The following is a 16,912-nucleotide window of genomic DNA, read 5'->3' on the forward strand; positions in this document are numbered from 1 at the left end:
TTGAAATTAGTGTTTGTATTTTTCCAGGACTGTTCCAATATCTATTTTTCATTCCAAGAAAATCATTTCTCCTGTGACATAAGTGAGATTTATTTGAAGATTTAACTGTGTGCATGTGAGTATGGGATACTGGGCCTGATAGATTTAACATTGTTTCTATAATTTAGATTGCTAGGTTAGTGATATTGTGTCTAATCTATCTATATTAGATTATTGGTTCCTGTTATATTAACACACGCATGTCATTTATTAAACATATGGATGCTGCATGTTATAAATCGTTTTTGGCAATGTTCTCCGCAAACTAAGATGATTAAAGCTTGCAGGATGCACCTGTGATGTACTGAGATCATATATTTCTTTATGAGAACCTGTGGCTTTCAAAGAAGTTTCTCAAAATAGGCCCCAGGGACCTCCAGGGGTCACCAAGGAGGTTCAAGGTGGTCCACTGCAGCAAAACCTTAACTGAACTTGTGTGTGCATAAGATGCAAGATCATTCCAGTTATGACTTCACCAGGAGGAGATTATTTCATAAGATAATTTGTTGGGCCTTTACTGACAAATAGCCATGGCTATTCATTTAAGCAGGCTGTGGAAGCTATCTCCAGAGTCCCGCTCCCATCAATTTCTGGTTGGCATGTTCCTTTACTTTGTAACTATTGTGACTCAATGTACCCTTTTGAATCATCTTTGCTAATCTGTTTACAACTTTTGAAACTCTTCTTATTGACAAATTATGAGATATATTTCAAATGATGAGACTTTTTCAGCCATGAAGCCCTCCTACCTCTGTGATATGCATCCCACCTGACTCTGTTTACTTCAAACATGCAACCACCAAACCTCATATTCACAAACACGGTTTTAGTTCCCATTAGATCCCATTATCTTTGTTATATTTTAAAAAATCTAATAAAAATACTAAAAAAAATCTCCTGGGTCTGAGTAACATTCTCTTGGATCAAATCCTCCCTCTGCTGGTGAATCTTTGAAACTGCTGCCAGAATAAACAAAAATAACTGAAGTTTATTTCAGACTTTACCTTTATCTAATATCTCTCCTCAGTTTATATTTCATAACAGTAAATGTACCTACCTAATATATGGTGTAAAAACATGTAAACACCTATTATGAAGTCTTTATATTCATAATTCATCTGTTTATTTACAGATTATGCAAAAAAAGTAAGATGAAGAGAGGAGCTGCAGTGGCAAACGTTGACACAAAGTAACGATGCACTATTGCAGCTGTAACTATAAATGCATTTCTTGTGCAAAAACTAAAACTAAAAACTAAACTTATTGACTCATTTACAGTTCAGCGTAACTACCAAACGCCATAGTTACTCTGTCGACATTGCCTGCTCTTCACAGATTTACGATGCTTCATATTTTGGCCAAATCACGCCTTCATCTTTCGGATAACGTTGACAAACTTCTGTTGCGCATAAAGCGGAAGTTGTCATGTAACTCTCACTAACTCCGTTTGGATTTGCTGCTGGAAAAAGCGAGCCAGCTTGTACTTAAAGTAAGGGGGAGGACATTTGGGAAACCCTTCTTTTTTTTTTGGACTGCTGACGCGTCCACCGGCCAGCGTTGCGTGCTGTGTGCTGGAGCACCGTGGCTTCATGTCCTCGCCAGGTTTCACTATGTTTTTTCACTTTCTAGTTTTCGGGGCCTTTGTTTTCAGGGCTGAATGTTACTTTTCGGAAGAAAAGTATCCGGAGGAGTCGAAGATGCAGCCTCCTACGGTGGTTATCGCTATCATAGCCCGGAACACTGCTCACTCCCTGCCGTACTACCTCGGCGCTCTGGAGAGACTCAACTACCCCAAAGATCGCATCTCTGTGTGGTGGGTTTTCCTGCATGCTCCGCCAGGCTGTTTGTAGAGGGCTCTCCTTCTTATCCGAGCTGTTCAAAAGGTCAATGGCATTTAAATGAGTTTGTGAAAGCAGCAGCAGCAGCAGCAGCGTCCTACCCCTCCCCTGTTCCCTGCGAGCCTTTCACTCCTGCTGCCTTTCTCTCCGCAGCATTCATTTCCTACTGAGGGCTGCATGACATTTTATTTTCTGTACATTTTGTTGTAGCTGATGTGCTTTCTTAGCTTCATTTCCATAAAAGGAATACTTAACACCCATTATTAAAACCCTCAAACTGAACTGTCATCAGGGCTTTAGCAGTGTATTCCTCTGTGGGGTACTCAAGTGTACTTTGTTTGTCTTGAACTGACTCTAATTTAAAATCAAATTTGCTGGTGTATTTAAACTGAATCAAAGGGAAAAGATCAACTGTTACTGGGCTGCCTAAAAGTCTAAAACAGAGCTGTGATAGTCAGATGGCATGATCTATGCGAATAATGATGCAGTAACACAAATATGTGATTGTGTGGTGGCATTTTAGATGGTGTTAACAGCAGTGTGTATGCAGGATTTTGAACCTACAATTTCCACATTAAAAAAGTACCATATTGTGGTCATTTAGATCACAATGTAAATGTCATGATAAAGTACACTTTATAAAAAATCAGTTAAGAAGTTGTTGATGGATGAAAGAAATCAGACAATAGTGTCTGTTTTCAGTCAATCCAACACATTACATACCTGAAAAAAACAAATACCTCATCTAAGTTATGCAAAGATCATATAAAAATGCAGTTTTGCAGTAGATGGATTCTGCTGATTGATTTACATTTAGGCCCAAAATGGCATCCTGTGCCTAAAGATGTTTTGATCACTGTCTTCTTGCTTAAATCTTTGAAACCTGGATGGAGATCAGTTTTCTTGTGCTGCATGTAAACACCCTTCACAAGAAACCTGACCCAATTTGGTAAGAAATGTCTAGCAATTTCCTCAGAACTTTCTGTTGAAACTGTATGAAGGTTAAGAGGTCCAAATATTTCCGGTTTATGATAGGCTGCTCCACTAAATCAAGAGTGTGCTTACAAATGTACAAAAAAAGAAATATGCCACTTGATCACAAAGACTAAACTAGCAATTAGTTGTATATCTTAAAGATTTGTTGGAATTAATATTCCCACATTTGAAACATATCAGTTCTTCAGTGGTTTGTCTGACAACCTGCTCTCTCTGTGCTCCTCAGGGCAGCCACGGATCACAATATAGATAACACCACAGCCATACTGAAGGAGTGGCTCACTGTCATGCAGAAGTTTTACCACTATGTCGAGTGGAGACCAATGGATCAGCCCACGTAAGTATAAATATATGAATGCATTTGTTTACAGCAGGAATCTGGGTAAACAAACATTGTGACGCTGTTGATCGAATCAAACACAGGACATTTCAGCAGGTGCAATGTTTTCACATCTATCTATCTATATAGCTATCGTTCATTTTGTGATACAAGCACCAAATTTGGTACAAATATAGCTTAATGTATTATGAAGAAATCTGGATATGAGGCCACTGCAGACTGGCGTTCTCCTGACCATGGCGGCCATTTTCAAAAATGGCTGCCTGCTGTTACTGGTATAGAGCACTTTAGCCACCCACAAGCTGCTGTGTCTATGTTTTCAACACCACAAATATTAATTCTATACAAATTAAAGTGAAAATATGTTTTATTGCAATGTAAGGACATAATAAATGAAAGAAAATGCAACAAAATGATGAAATTGCCTCTGCACGTTATAGTAATAACTGGATTCAACTGCTGCAGTGGAGAGTACAGCTGCATACTAACATAGGCCATGTAACAATGCTCAGTAAATGTACTGCCACCGAATGTTGACATCAAGAAAATGTCAGTATTCTACATCATTATCTGTATGTTACTTATGTACTTTAAATAACAAGTGATAATAATAATGATAATAATAAACATCTGCAACTCAGACTTACTCTCTTCATTTAAAAATAAACTCAAATATCTATTATCTATCAATGAAGAACAAAGTGAGAGCTCACAGTTTATATACCCACAAGTGATCTTGGGTCTTTAATACTACGCTTGAAAAAAATTGAACGGTTGTTATGAGATATTGAGCCATGCCGCCCCACTATATGTGTTACATCAACACACATCTTTGGGACTACACTTCTGTACAATATACATTGTATGTTTGGGTGGAGCAACTATATGGCTGCTGAGGTCAGGATGTGTGGACAGTTAGATTATACCTATGGATTACCAGAACCATCCGGAAACACGGTCTATTATAAAGCTGCAGCCAACAATGTAAGAAGACACAAAAAGACTAAATTACAGTGCACAAGTTAAAGGAAGTTATAGGATCGCACTTCACTCAAGTTGTACCTTATGTCATTCCATGTGACAAATTAAGGATTGATTGGCCTCCTTTTCATACTTTTATACATAGTACAGTGAACCTTTGCTCATTCCTTGGAATATTTTGCACATTTCTGCACAAACAACCACTTCTTAAAACTTCCTCTATTTTCTACTTATGTTTCCTAATTTTTTAATACTTGCTTTTTGTCATTTATCTTGCTATGTTTATGTTATGCATCAATACAATACACCAACCCACCTGAAAACCTGTTTGGCTATCATAAGAAAGCAATTTTTTTTAAGATTATTTTTTGCCATTTTTGCCTTTATTGGACAGGACATAATTTAAGCGTAAAAGGGGACATTGCCTTTGTACATGGGGCTCCTGCACCATCCACTGAGCTACTGGGAGCCCAGCAAAAGCTTTTTGTTGATTTTTCTTTTTTAATCTAATAAGGATCACAACCAAAGATTTCTTGAAGTTTCACTCTGTTGATAATACTTAAAATCTATCAACTGGGGTAACTAAATAACTTTTTGTCTGAAAGTTTAACACACCTTTATAGCCTCTAAGTTGTAGTGCACCTCTCAGTTACAGTGGATCCACTGTGTTGCCTGAAGATAAAACTCATCTTTACTTTCAATAATGAGGAATGATGCAGCACGCTTCTGCTTGTCCACACGCGTTACTCTGTGTGGAGATGTGTCTGAGCTAAAGAGGCCATTAGTGGAAATGATTTGTGCATATCAGTCATAGAGTCTGCTAATCTGCTTACAGTAGTCAAACTCCATAAACTGTCTGTGTAGCTGTATATTAAAGGGGCAGTTCGACCCAAAATTAGAAATAAATATTTTTCCTCTTACCTGTATTGCTGTTTTATCAGTCTTTATCAGTCAGAGTGTTTGAGAAATCAGCCATAGAGATGTCTGTGTTCTCTAAAATATAATGGAACTTGCTGGCACGCTGCTGGTGGCCCTTACACTGCAAAAAAAAAAAAAAAATTTGAAAACTCAACTCCATAAATCCTGATTGAGTTACTTAAGATAATCTACAGACCTTGTTGGGAGCAATTTTATGTAGGAACTATTTTCTGTCCACTGAACTACACCCACAAACTGTATCACCTCACAGAAGGAAGTGTGCGTCTGTGCTTGCTCATCTAGCACCACTGAGCTAGCTGACGTTACAGCTCGACCAAGGAGTATGGCAATAAATGTTGGTGTTGCGAGCATGAACCTCTCATCCGTGAAAAAAGCACAATTCCATCTGTGCGGGGATATGATTGCTTGGTGTAGCTGGGTAGAAGGAAAATAGTTCCTATATAGTTTCTACAATGAACTGCTCACAACATGGTCTGTGGATTATTTTAGGTAACCAGGTCATGATTTCTGGAAATAGATTATTTTTTTCCCTTTTTTTTGGCACTTTGAGCAGCACAAGCCATCTACTTCCATTATATTCAAGAGGTGGCAGACATTTTTGGAGCTAATAGCTCCAACACTCAGCAGCTCACTCTAAAACAATCTAGACTGATGAATAGCATTACAGGTGAGACGAAAAATATGTCTTATTTATTTTTGGGTGGACTTAACGGTGTGTATAGACATTTACAGAATTAACCATATAAAGAGTCCTTTCAGCCTAATTCAGTAAGTTGTTAGATATGAGAAAATGGTAAATCAGTACAATAGTATACTATAATGTCCTTAAAATGTCTCTCTGTTTTAGGTCGTATGCAGGAGAGATGGGTCCTAAGCACTGGCCCAACAGCAGATATCAGTATGTGATGAAGCTGAAGCAGGCAGCGCTCAACTTCGCCAGGAAACGCTGGGCCGATTACATCCTGGTACATGATGAGATAATATTTCTTTTGACAGCGATGTGAGATTCATATCAGCTCCTTCCTTTGATTTATCTGAGAAGATTTGTTCCCTCTGCGCAGCTGTGTCTTCATCCAAGAAAGACTTTTGGCAACGATTGTTCCAGAGACATGATACCACAGTCACTCTCGTGTTTTTTTCCTCTGTGTCTCTGTTTCAGTATGCTGACACAGACAATATTCTCACCAACCCAGACACACTCAAACTGATGATAGCGGAGAACAAGTCCGTCATCGCTCCCATGCTTGACTCTCAGGGAGCGTACTCCAACTACTGGTGTGGTATCACTCCACAGGTGAGTGTGTCTGACACATGGAGGGCATACAAAAACGACTAGAAAGTAAACAATATCAAGATTTCTTCGACACATGGTTATCTCATTCTTACGACCACCTATTATATTTGTTTTAAACAAACCATACTTTTTTATATATTTCTGTATGTACACTTATTTCATCCTTTCTGTATATTCTAATCCATCTCTTTTTCTCTCAGGGATATTATCGCCGAACAGCAGAGTATTTTCCCACCCGTCACCGTCACAGACTGGGCTGCTTCCCTGTACCCATGGTTCACTCCACCATCCTGCTGGATTTAAGGAAGGAAGGCATGAAGAAACTGGCCTTCTTTCCTCCTCACGATGACTACTCGTGGCCCTACGATGACATCATCGTGTTCGCCTTCTCCTGCCGGGCTGCAGGTCGGTTGATTTTTGTAATCATATCCACTTAAAAACAGGGCGAAAAATAATTGGGTTAACTCAAGCGAAAAAATACAAGTATAAACACACTTAACATAATTTGGAATAATGTATTTTATTCATGTATACATGAATATATTGTTTAATTCATCTTTGTTGCTCCTCAGAGGTACAGATGTATCTGTGTAACAAGGAGCGTTACGGCTACCTGAACGTCCCGGCCAAACCTCACCACACTTTGGAAGATGATCGGCTCAACTTTGTCCACGTCCATCTTGATTCCATGAGTAAGAACAGACTGCATTCATTAATAATATCAATATACAGATACTGAGAAAAATAAAAAAAAGTAATACACAGACAGAAATATATGAAAAGCAAAAAACAGTCCATCGTGTCAGTGCATTTCAGCACAGCATGCTGGTTCGGCTTTGCTCAATTCTGTTATGTCCTTCTCTTTTAACTTGTGTTTCTGCTTTGTCAAACAGTTGATGGTCCTCCAATGTACCCGTCCAGATACGTCCACATGTTCACAAAACAGAGGGACCTCATGGGCTTTGATGAGGTAAGAGACACCCCATTGTTTTTCATCTGGTAGGGAAGTAGCCGTGTTTTAGGGCCACAATCATTTAAGTTAGTCTCGGCATCTATGAAAAAAAACCCAATATCCCCAAACTTCTCAACTTTAAGACTTAACAGACTTGTTCGTAAAAGTGAAAATTAGAAGTCAATAACTAACGTTTCAGTTCTAAACTGCAGTTTACAGAGTTGAATAACCATTTGTTCCCCTCTCCTCAGATATATCTGATCAATCTGCGCCGCCGTCATGACCGAAGAGACCGGATGTTGTTCTCTCTGAATGAGCTGGAGATTGACGTCAAAGTTGTGGACGCTGTGGATGGAAAGTGAGTACACTTATCAGGAATACAGCGAGTTCACTCAACTGGCTTAGATAGGACGTGTTTTTTGAGTGTGGCTACATGACAAAATATCTATACCAAATACAAGAGACTGATAATTAACTGTAGAGACTGGAGAGCAGTTACAATCATAACAGAACTGTTCTGATACATCAGCTCGTGCTTCACTTTATTTCATGGTCATGGGTTCTCGGAAAATTCTGAATGATGGTAAATGGAAAAAATCCTCTTAAATATGGCCATTCAGTCATCTGTGCAAGGTTAAAACAATTGGTCATTCAGCTTGTTGTTCATTTCTAATTACATTGAGAGAAAAATCTGGATGATGAGTTTGTCTGTTGACATACAATAACATAACTCCTGCATGTGTTTACAGTGCTTTGAACAGCAGTGACATTAAGATCCTTGGCGTCGACCTGCTGCCAGGCTACTATGACCCGTTCTCTGGACGCACCCTAACCAAAGGAGAGGTGGGCTGCTTCCTCAGCCACTATTTCATCTGGAAGGAGGTGAGACGACACACACAACACATGGAAGTCTTTATTAGTATGACTGACAGTGGTTTGCATAGAACAATACAGATTATATAATCAAGAGCAATCAGCTTTCTTTATAGTATTTTCAGTGAACTTAGTATCAAATCTGTTTATAAAATACCAACCTTCCAACCTTGTTTTTTTGGAATTCAATCCAATTTATAAAATTACAGGGATAAATAAATTATAATAAAATGGAGAATGAAATTAAAACAACCAAACTCCAATTTTGACTTATAGATAACATATTTGCAATTTGGCTAAATAACTACTTACATGTTTTGTAATTTTGTCTTTGGTAATAAATAAAAGAGGAAATAAAAGATCTACATCTATACTCGGTATACAACTTACTCAAGACATTCCCTGTTCATATTTTGACTAGGACCATTTTTGAGTCTCAGCCCTCTCTGTCACTGCCCCATCTTTTGTTGTTCCATCATTGTAGTTTTTAATGACAAAGTCTTGAATGTTTTTTATTTGTATTCCCTAACTGCGTCTTGGTCTTTCTGAAACAGTTTTTCCCTCTTCTCCTCAGATGGTCGACATGCAGATGGACAAGGCGCTGGTGTTTGAAGACGACGTTCGTTTCCAGGCCAACTTCAAACGACGAGTCCTCAAGCTGATGGAGGATGTGGAGCAGGTGGAGCTGGACTGGGACATCATGTAAGACAGACACGTTTTATTGTATTATTGGGTCTTGTTTAGGCATGGATGGGTACGGTTTGGCTAAATCAATACAGTATCCTCAAAAGTATGGTGTGTGTGTGTGTGTGTGTGTGCGTGTGCATGTGCATGCTTGTAAAGGAATAGGAGCAGAGTTCAGAGGAAAGAAACGTAACGCATATCGCTTGTATATTTGTGTGTCAGTGTTTCTGTGATTAAGGTTTGTACAAGACATACAAACAAATGTTTTTAATAGAAATCATACTGAAGTGTTTAGAACGAACTTCAGACACATGATGAAACAATTTGAAAATAGCCATCAACAGGAAGACGGGAAATGTCCCAGCTTATTTCTTGGTGTGTGTGTATTTGTATTTGTTGCCATGACTTTCTGAAAATGGTCGGACACACATGCCGAACAAATGCTGAAAAATAGATGATACTCCAAAAATGATTTCCAACTTGGCAACAAAGAAGAGCAATACCACAGCAGATTTCAGGACTCAGATGTTTTAGACATTGCCTCATTTTTTCTTCACCATTCTTTTTGTTCTTTTTGTCCTCTTCTATGTCATTGTGGCTCGCTGCAGATACTTTGGCAGGAAACAGGTGAATCCTGGGAAGGAGGAACCCGTGGAGTTCATTCGAAACTTGGTAATTGCAGACTATTCGTACTGGACTCTGTCCTACGCCATCTCCTTGCAGGGAGCCCAAAAACTGCTCAACGCTGAGCCACTGTCCAAGATGCTTCCTGTTGATGAATTCCTCCCCATCATGTATGACAAACATCCCAAGTGAGTATGACCACAACACTGCAGAAAATTATTGTGCTTATTCCTTCACATTTGTTTTAATCTTTGATCTTAATCCACATTTATGTGGAATTATAGTTGTTTCAATAATATTCTCATCAAGTGATTTCTTCGATCAGACTGTTTTTCAGCACTCTTCAACTCCCCTCTGTTGCCAGACCTATAAATCTAAAATGGATCTCATTATTTCTAAAAATATTTTTCCCTATAGTCACCTAAACTTGTATACATGCGCCATATATTTAGTCTCATTTTTGTGGAGTTATAGATTAAAGAGCTTTAGTGAATTCTGTGGGTTCTTTGGCATTAAAGGGCATTCTGGGCTGAAATCTTTATTCCTGTCACTTTCAAATGTGGTGCTTGTTGAGCTGAATTAGAAACACCACATCTCAAAGTAGGTCTTTTAATGATGTGCAGGTTTCATAGCAGCATCTCTTTCTTTGAATGGTTGTCCAGATTTTGGGCAATGTGGAATGCCACTTTTTTTTTAGGTACAGTGTGGTTGCCAGATGTACTTGAACAGCCTGAGGGGATTCAGATGTGTTTGTGGCACACTTGTGCTGAGTGTTTGTAAAATTAACATTCCTCTCAAAGTTTTTAGCCGTGCTGTTGGCATAGCTTGAGGGATGGGAAAGTCAGCAGTTTTGACGGTCGGTCCAACAGTTTGATTTGGACTGAAATGACTCAGTAAAGGATGAGGATCAGGATGGACTGCCATGAAATTTTGTACAGACAGTTGTTGTGTCCAAAGGATGAATTCCAATGACGTCTTTGATAACCAGATTTTTCCTCCAGCAGTACCTCAAGGCTCACATTTTCATTTCAGACTGAAAAGTCATTGCCAGTCATCTTCCTATTCCATAATTGTCATGTGCCTTGTGGACTCACGTCACATGACTTGGACTCTAGTCAGACGCAAGTCACATATTTGATAACTTTAAACTTGGCTTGACAAAATGAAAAATGACAACTTGACTTGGACTATAACACAAATGACTCAGGACTTGACTGGACCTCGACACGTGGACACATACAACCACAAACCAGTAATACTAGTTCTGTGATAAAGTTCATCACACTTATTTGAACAAATAAATACAAATTTTAAAAAATCATTTGTGATTTTTGAAAATGTAATATATCACTACTCTGATGTTAAAATGTCCATTGTGACTTGTTTAGGACTTGAAACTCAAAGTTTAAGACTTGGGACTAGACAAGGATCTTGCCTGTCTCCACTTTGGACTGGTGTGCAAAGACCTCAGACATATTTGCGACCTGCAAAACAGTGACTCGGTCCCACCTCTTTCTATACCGAATAGCATTCCATTGAGCATTGGCTGTACTGTTAGTGTATTAAAAACCTTGTATTAATTAACCTCAGACAGGAATCATGGTACACATTACACCAGCTAAACATGAACATGTTAGCATTGTCATAATGACATATTAGCATGCCAACATTTTTCTCAAGCTCCAGAGTGCCTGAGTAGATCCTCACAGAGTTGATTGCAGGTCTGTGGACTCTAGTTTACTTTCTTTTATTCATATTTGCTTCACAGATGGTCCAACCAATGTTGTCTCAAAACAGCAACAACATTTAGGTCCTCCCACCTGTCCACTGCTTCATTGCCCCTCAACATAAGATGGTTGTTTATGTCAATTTGTGATTATTGTTTGTTTGTGATTTATTATAAAGATGTGGTGTTATTAATTGTGTAATTTTCAAAACAGTTTAGTTTTATAGTATATAGAAGGCTGTTTTTATTTATTTATTGGCCCTTACCCTATGGGTCTTACCCTAATCCCCCTGACATTAGGCCCAAAACAAATTACTTTTATCATCAGCCCACAGTTATGATCTAACAGAGTAACTGGGACACATATGGGGCGCTGACTGTAAGAGATGAAATGCACCTTGGGCTGAAGGGCCTGCAAACCAGAAGGCTTGGCAGTGTCTGTGTGCTCCATCATGTGTGGAAAACTGGCTTAAAGCCAACCCACTTTCTCTATTCTCTCTCTCACCTCTGTGAATCTAATTCGATATGCTTGACTGGTCCACTAAGAATGCACAACGACCGCACACCACACATCGGTCCTGCTGTCGCCCTTCATGCTAAGAGTAACTGAACTGTCTTTGAAAATCAGCCTCTGTCTCCATCTCTTTTTAAACCAGTGTATTCCATATAAATGACAAAACATCACGGATACTGGTGAACAAAAAAAAATATGTGCTGCAGTTTCCAACACTGTTATTAGGATTTAAATAAGTCTCAAATTAATCAGGTCTATAATATCTCTTTCACTGTTCTCTCTCTGCAGTGAGGACTACAAGTCCCATTTCCCCAACAGAAACTTACAAGCCTTCAGTACGCACCCTCTTCTGGTCCAGCCGTGTCACTACGCCGGTGATCCCCAGTGGGTGAGCGACACAGAGACGTCGACTCTGTGGGACGATGACAACGTACGCACTGATTGGAGGGGTTCCCACAAGACCCTGAAAGGCTCCACTCCGCCACCCGACATGCTGTCAGCTGCCTACAGGGACGAACTTTAGTGCAGAGCAGACGTAGCCGTGGCGAACCTGCGGGTCAAAAGGCCATGAGGTCAGAGAGACAGATGCTGAGGAGAGAAAGTGTTCCCAGACTTTATTTCAGTCCACTCTGTGTCACACCGCTGACATGCTCAGTGTTGTTTAAACTGAACATTTCAAAGCATGTCAGCAAGTGTATGGCACAAGAGGATTTTTGGGAGGGAAACAATATAAGGGACAGTGCTAATTGTGGTTGTTTGTAAAGTAATGTAAAACTACAGGAGTTTTAATATTTGTACAGATCCACTCTTTAGATTTTTTTTTACCGTTTTCAAATATTTTTAAACATTTTTAATATTTTGAGAGTTTATACAGTTTGTATGGCTGATTTTTGTTTGAATGTATGATTTTGATGGCTGCGTGCTTGTCTTCATTGTATGTTTACAATGCTTAATACACAGCTATCAAAAGAACACAAAGAGGCGGCTTTACAAGGACTTATGTCATCTGTTGATCGCTGACAGAGGCTCCAGCAGCAGTAGCAGCAGCAGCAGCACTGTTTCGCAACTCCTGTCAAGTCTGGACAATGTTCTGACATTTATTGCTATATTTTGTCCTTGATGGATTGTCAGTCTAACCTTTTCTCTATATGTCCACACCCTCCATCAGGACTGTTATTAGATGCAATTATATTTTAAAGGGGAACTATTTTCTAATGTTTTTGTATCTAGGTGACTACTGGAGACAGTCATTTTTAAAACTTGTCCAGTATTCTGTGAGAGCGCAGCACACGGCAGTAGTGAAACATGCTGCAATGTATCCACTCAGGGCATTTGTGCACCATCAATTTACGTCCAGTAAAAGGCTCATATTGTTATTCTAAGTGCCTGACAACATTTTGGAATTAGTTCCTATGGAGATAAACCTTCTTGTTAAAGAGTAAGATTATTTTTGTTAAACCAGAACAGCCCTTAAATCACTATTATCAAAGCCACGAGACTCTATTTAAATAAACAGCAATTTTAGGCTGTATAGAGGCAGCATATTTTCACATCTAACGGGATGAATTAAGAGTTTATTTCAACCAAACCAGAGTCGCTGAATATTGAAACAGTGGAAAGACAAACCAAGAACGTTTTTATGAGTTTCATTTTTTTCTGTCGACTTTAAATATTAGTTTTTTAACCGTGACAATATAACTAGGAGTCTGATGGGTTTGGTGATGGCAATTTTCTGTTTCTTGTTCAAAAAGGATCTTACTCTTTAACAAAAAAGTGTATCGCTGTAGTGATCCTTTACATTATGCTGGCAGACATTGTAGTTGTTGCCAGGCAATATGAATCTGTAAGTGGCGCAGACACTTTTAGTGGACGTGAATTGACGGTGCACAGTTGCCTGTGAATGTAACACTACAGCCGGTTTTTTTCGCTGCCGGCTGCAGCGCTCTCACCGCACACTGAAACAGTTGTAACTGTTTTTGGCTTCATTACTCATTCAGACACAATAACACGGGAAAATAGGGACCTGGTTGAAAAAGACCAAGTTGTACCCTTTTACACAAATCTAGACAGGCTGTAATTCATATTTCCATTGGCTTCTCTAACACTTTGAACCTGATGTACCTCATGGTTTCTAGGGACTTTATATTGCTGTTCCACTGGCACCAGATAATATTCAGGAAGTGTTTTGGTAGTGAAACTAACACAAAGATTTCTTGCATCTGAACAATTTAAGCTTTCTATTTTTTTTACATATCACATATCAAATCTTTAATAGATTAACTGAAATAACATTGACTCATCAGACTACAGTCTCCTCTATGGCTTGGCTCCCAATACTACCACCTCCAGGTCATCTTTTCCACTTTAGCCTTTTAATTTAATGTTTAGAGAAAATTCTAACTGTATTCATATAGACTCTGACATTATAAAAATAATTTATTCAGCTTTAGAGAAAACCACAAATTGTTTACACAGCAACTAAGGCATATCTGACATTACTTGAAAGTATCTTTAAAAAAGCCGTTAACATTATGAAAGACTTAATGTTTTATATTCTTTCAGTTTAATCAACAGTAACCACAAACAAAATGCCTTTATGTGGCTTCAGGCTGTTCAATTTGACATTTTTTTATTTTTGGCAATATAATACTGCATGATTATTTGACAAGTCAGTGGACACATTTCATGCTTTATCATGTATGTTAATTACTTTAGAAGTGTGTCTTTGAAGTAAACAAATAATTTGGGAAATATTTGCACAAAATCAGTGCAGCATGTCCATATTTGTTGGCAGTGTAAGTCTTAGAGGGTAACTTTGTGTTCAATTTTCATCCAGTTAGAAAAATGACCCCGCATGTGTAGCAAAACTCAGTAAAAGTCATATTAAAACACAGACCTGTAATAACCTTTCTGTAGCATCACTGGGATCCTCATATCTTGGAATGTTTGTCAGCATTGGATTGCGATGCAAGTGACTGATGTTGCAAGTCTGACGTCCCTCATGGGTTTAAATTACGATGATCAAGTTAAAGTCGCATTTGTCTGTCTTCATAAGCATTTATGATGGTCTGATTTCATGTATTCATTTTTGTTATTCTGAGTGTTGTTTTTCCTTCATATGTATTAATTTATTTATCATGTATTTCTTGATGCAGTTGATGCATGAGTCACATGACGTGATGTAAAGTAAGAAATCAAAGTGCAATGGCTTTTCTGCCAAAAGCCTCGTCTTTTCTGTCGTTGATCATTTGTATACAGAAGCTATGAAACAGGATGTTTAGGACAACTGTGTAGCAGAATTTTCAAATGCTACATGACAGATTTCGCTATACACTAAATTGATTTAATTGTGGTTATGCATTTTTTTTTACTGTTAATAAACCAAATTTTCTGTGGACAGAGAGCAATCTAAGTATGTGGTGGTTTGAAAAAAAAAGTAATACCAGATGCATTGGCAAAAAATCACCACAAGAGGGTGTAACACAATTTTACCAAGCATGCTACTAATCCCTGGATTTTATGAGTCAAGGTAAACACAGCTGTAGATTTCCATATTTATGACTTTTTGTTAGTATTTAATTTTGAAAAATTAAATTGAAACAAAACAAGAGGTGACAGCTCTTGCATAGTCATTGTTTAATTCATGATAGTGACAATCAGTATAATCCTTATTCCACTTAATGTAGTTAGAAAGTCAATTTCAGCCAGTGAATTTTCCAAAATATTTTAGTTCATGGCAAAATGTAAAAATTAAGGGGTCTAAAAGTAAATGCAAATGTGGTATGTTACTGTTATATGTCACCATAACTATATACTGTAACTTTATTATTGATCTGTCAGTGGAATTAGAGTTGCAGATTTGTCTGTTCTCTTACCATTGAAAAGGTGTAAACAAGTCAAACCAAATCCTGTATATCTACCCTTATTCATACAACAGCTGTCTGCACATGCAATAATATATCTGCTTTACATGACCTTATTTCCCTCTTGGAAATGTAGCCAAAGATAAGTCCCAAAATGCAACCTGTGTAGACATAATCATGCTGTTTGTATAAGGACACTCGCAAAGGCATGTGTATGTAGAGGTGTGTCTCTCAGTGCATGTGTGCAGATAATAACTAGTTCAGAAACCTGTTTATTCAACCACGTGAGTCTGTTTCAGACATACAGCAGAACACACAGCTATAGATAAAACAGGGACTGGCTGCTGCTCCCAGATTAAGACCCTCCCCTGCTCAAGGCTGTATGAACTGGAGCAAACCTCCTTTCACAGGAGGGAGCCTAAACTCGGGACCTTATTGGCTGCTGGCCTGGAGGTGGGGATCCATGAGGTCAACTTGGCAGGCGGAGCAATTTCTATAGTTTAGGGCTACAGAGCATAAGGTTTCATAATGTTAAGTTAGTTTAGTAGGGTTTTTTCTTGCTTTAAAACATTTCTCTTTGTTATTTCTCCATTGTAAATTTATCATGACTATGAATCCAATGCCTCACACACAGAAATGCTTCATACGTGTAGTCCTATACAAATCTGATGTGCTACTTCTGCTTGGTTTGATCTGACTGTGAGGGCTCTTAACAGCAGCTGCTATCCTGACATACTTCCAGCATGCACAACAACACACCGTTTAAATAAATGAAAATGAATATAACACACAAGAAAACAACTGCTTCTGCATTTCTCCTTTGACCACGTTTTTGTGCTGAACGCTTTTGTAAATGTTTTCAGTTCTTCTCTCATGTATTTGTAACCTGAAAGTAATTCTAGATCTATGAGTACATGCATAGAACTATAATATGCTTTGCACGCTTGCATACCTTATGAAATAGTACCTCAAGCATCTGTCTGCTTTTGACCTGATTGACTGAAGACAGGCAGATGGGGATTCTGTTAGAAGGCTACAAATGAGCCCTTAGAACTGGAGATACATCAAGGAATTATTTTGTAAATGCTCGTTAATCGAATGTATTGATAAACACCAGAGACAAAGGCTTTTCAGGATGTGATGTGCTCCTAACTGGGCCTGAATCTGCAAACAACAACTCAACTGCTTACGTGGACGTGACCACGCCACTGAGCCCTGCTTACCTGAGAGTTACACAGCCTGTGGCTTC

General features: G+C 38.5%; 1 protein-coding gene across 1 annotated transcript; it reads left to right on the plus strand.

Moving 5' to 3' along the window:
- The first annotated feature begins 1,499 nt into the window (after positions 1-1,499).
- Positions 1,500-13,362, plus strand: cercam (cerebral endothelial cell adhesion molecule). Its single transcript, XM_042508866.1, has 12 exons — positions 1,500-1,852; positions 3,100-3,210; positions 5,981-6,098; positions 6,293-6,427; positions 6,628-6,832; positions 7,000-7,119; positions 7,321-7,397; positions 7,631-7,737; positions 8,129-8,261; positions 8,827-8,954; positions 9,545-9,748; positions 12,089-13,362. Exons 1-12 carry the CDS (start codon positions 1,629-1,631, stop codon positions 12,321-12,323), a joined length of 1,797 nt encoding a protein of 598 aa, XP_042364800.1. The 5' UTR covers positions 1,500-1,628; the 3' UTR covers positions 12,324-13,362.
- Positions 13,363-16,912: the final 3,550 nt, after the last annotated feature.

Source organism: Plectropomus leopardus, chromosome 20, assembly GCF_008729295.1.
Source record: "Plectropomus leopardus isolate mb chromosome 20, YSFRI_Pleo_2.0, whole genome shotgun sequence".
NCBI classification, from domain to species: domain Eukaryota; kingdom Metazoa; phylum Chordata; class Actinopteri; order Perciformes; family Serranidae; genus Plectropomus; species Plectropomus leopardus.

Excerpts from the sequence above, each read along its gene's own strand:
- cercam (XM_042508866.1), top strand. The coding sequence starts at position 1,629 with ATGTCCTCGCCAGGTTTCACTATGTTTTTTCACTTTCTAGTTTTCGGG. Across the intron at positions 7,120-7,320 it reads CGTCCATCTTGATTCCATGA|TTGATGGTCCTCCAATGTAC; the intron begins GTAAGAACAGAC and ends TTTGTCAAACAG. Across the intron at positions 8,262-8,826 it reads ACTATTTCATCTGGAAGGAG|ATGGTCGACATGCAGATGGA; the intron begins GTGAGACGACAC and ends TCTTCTCCTCAG.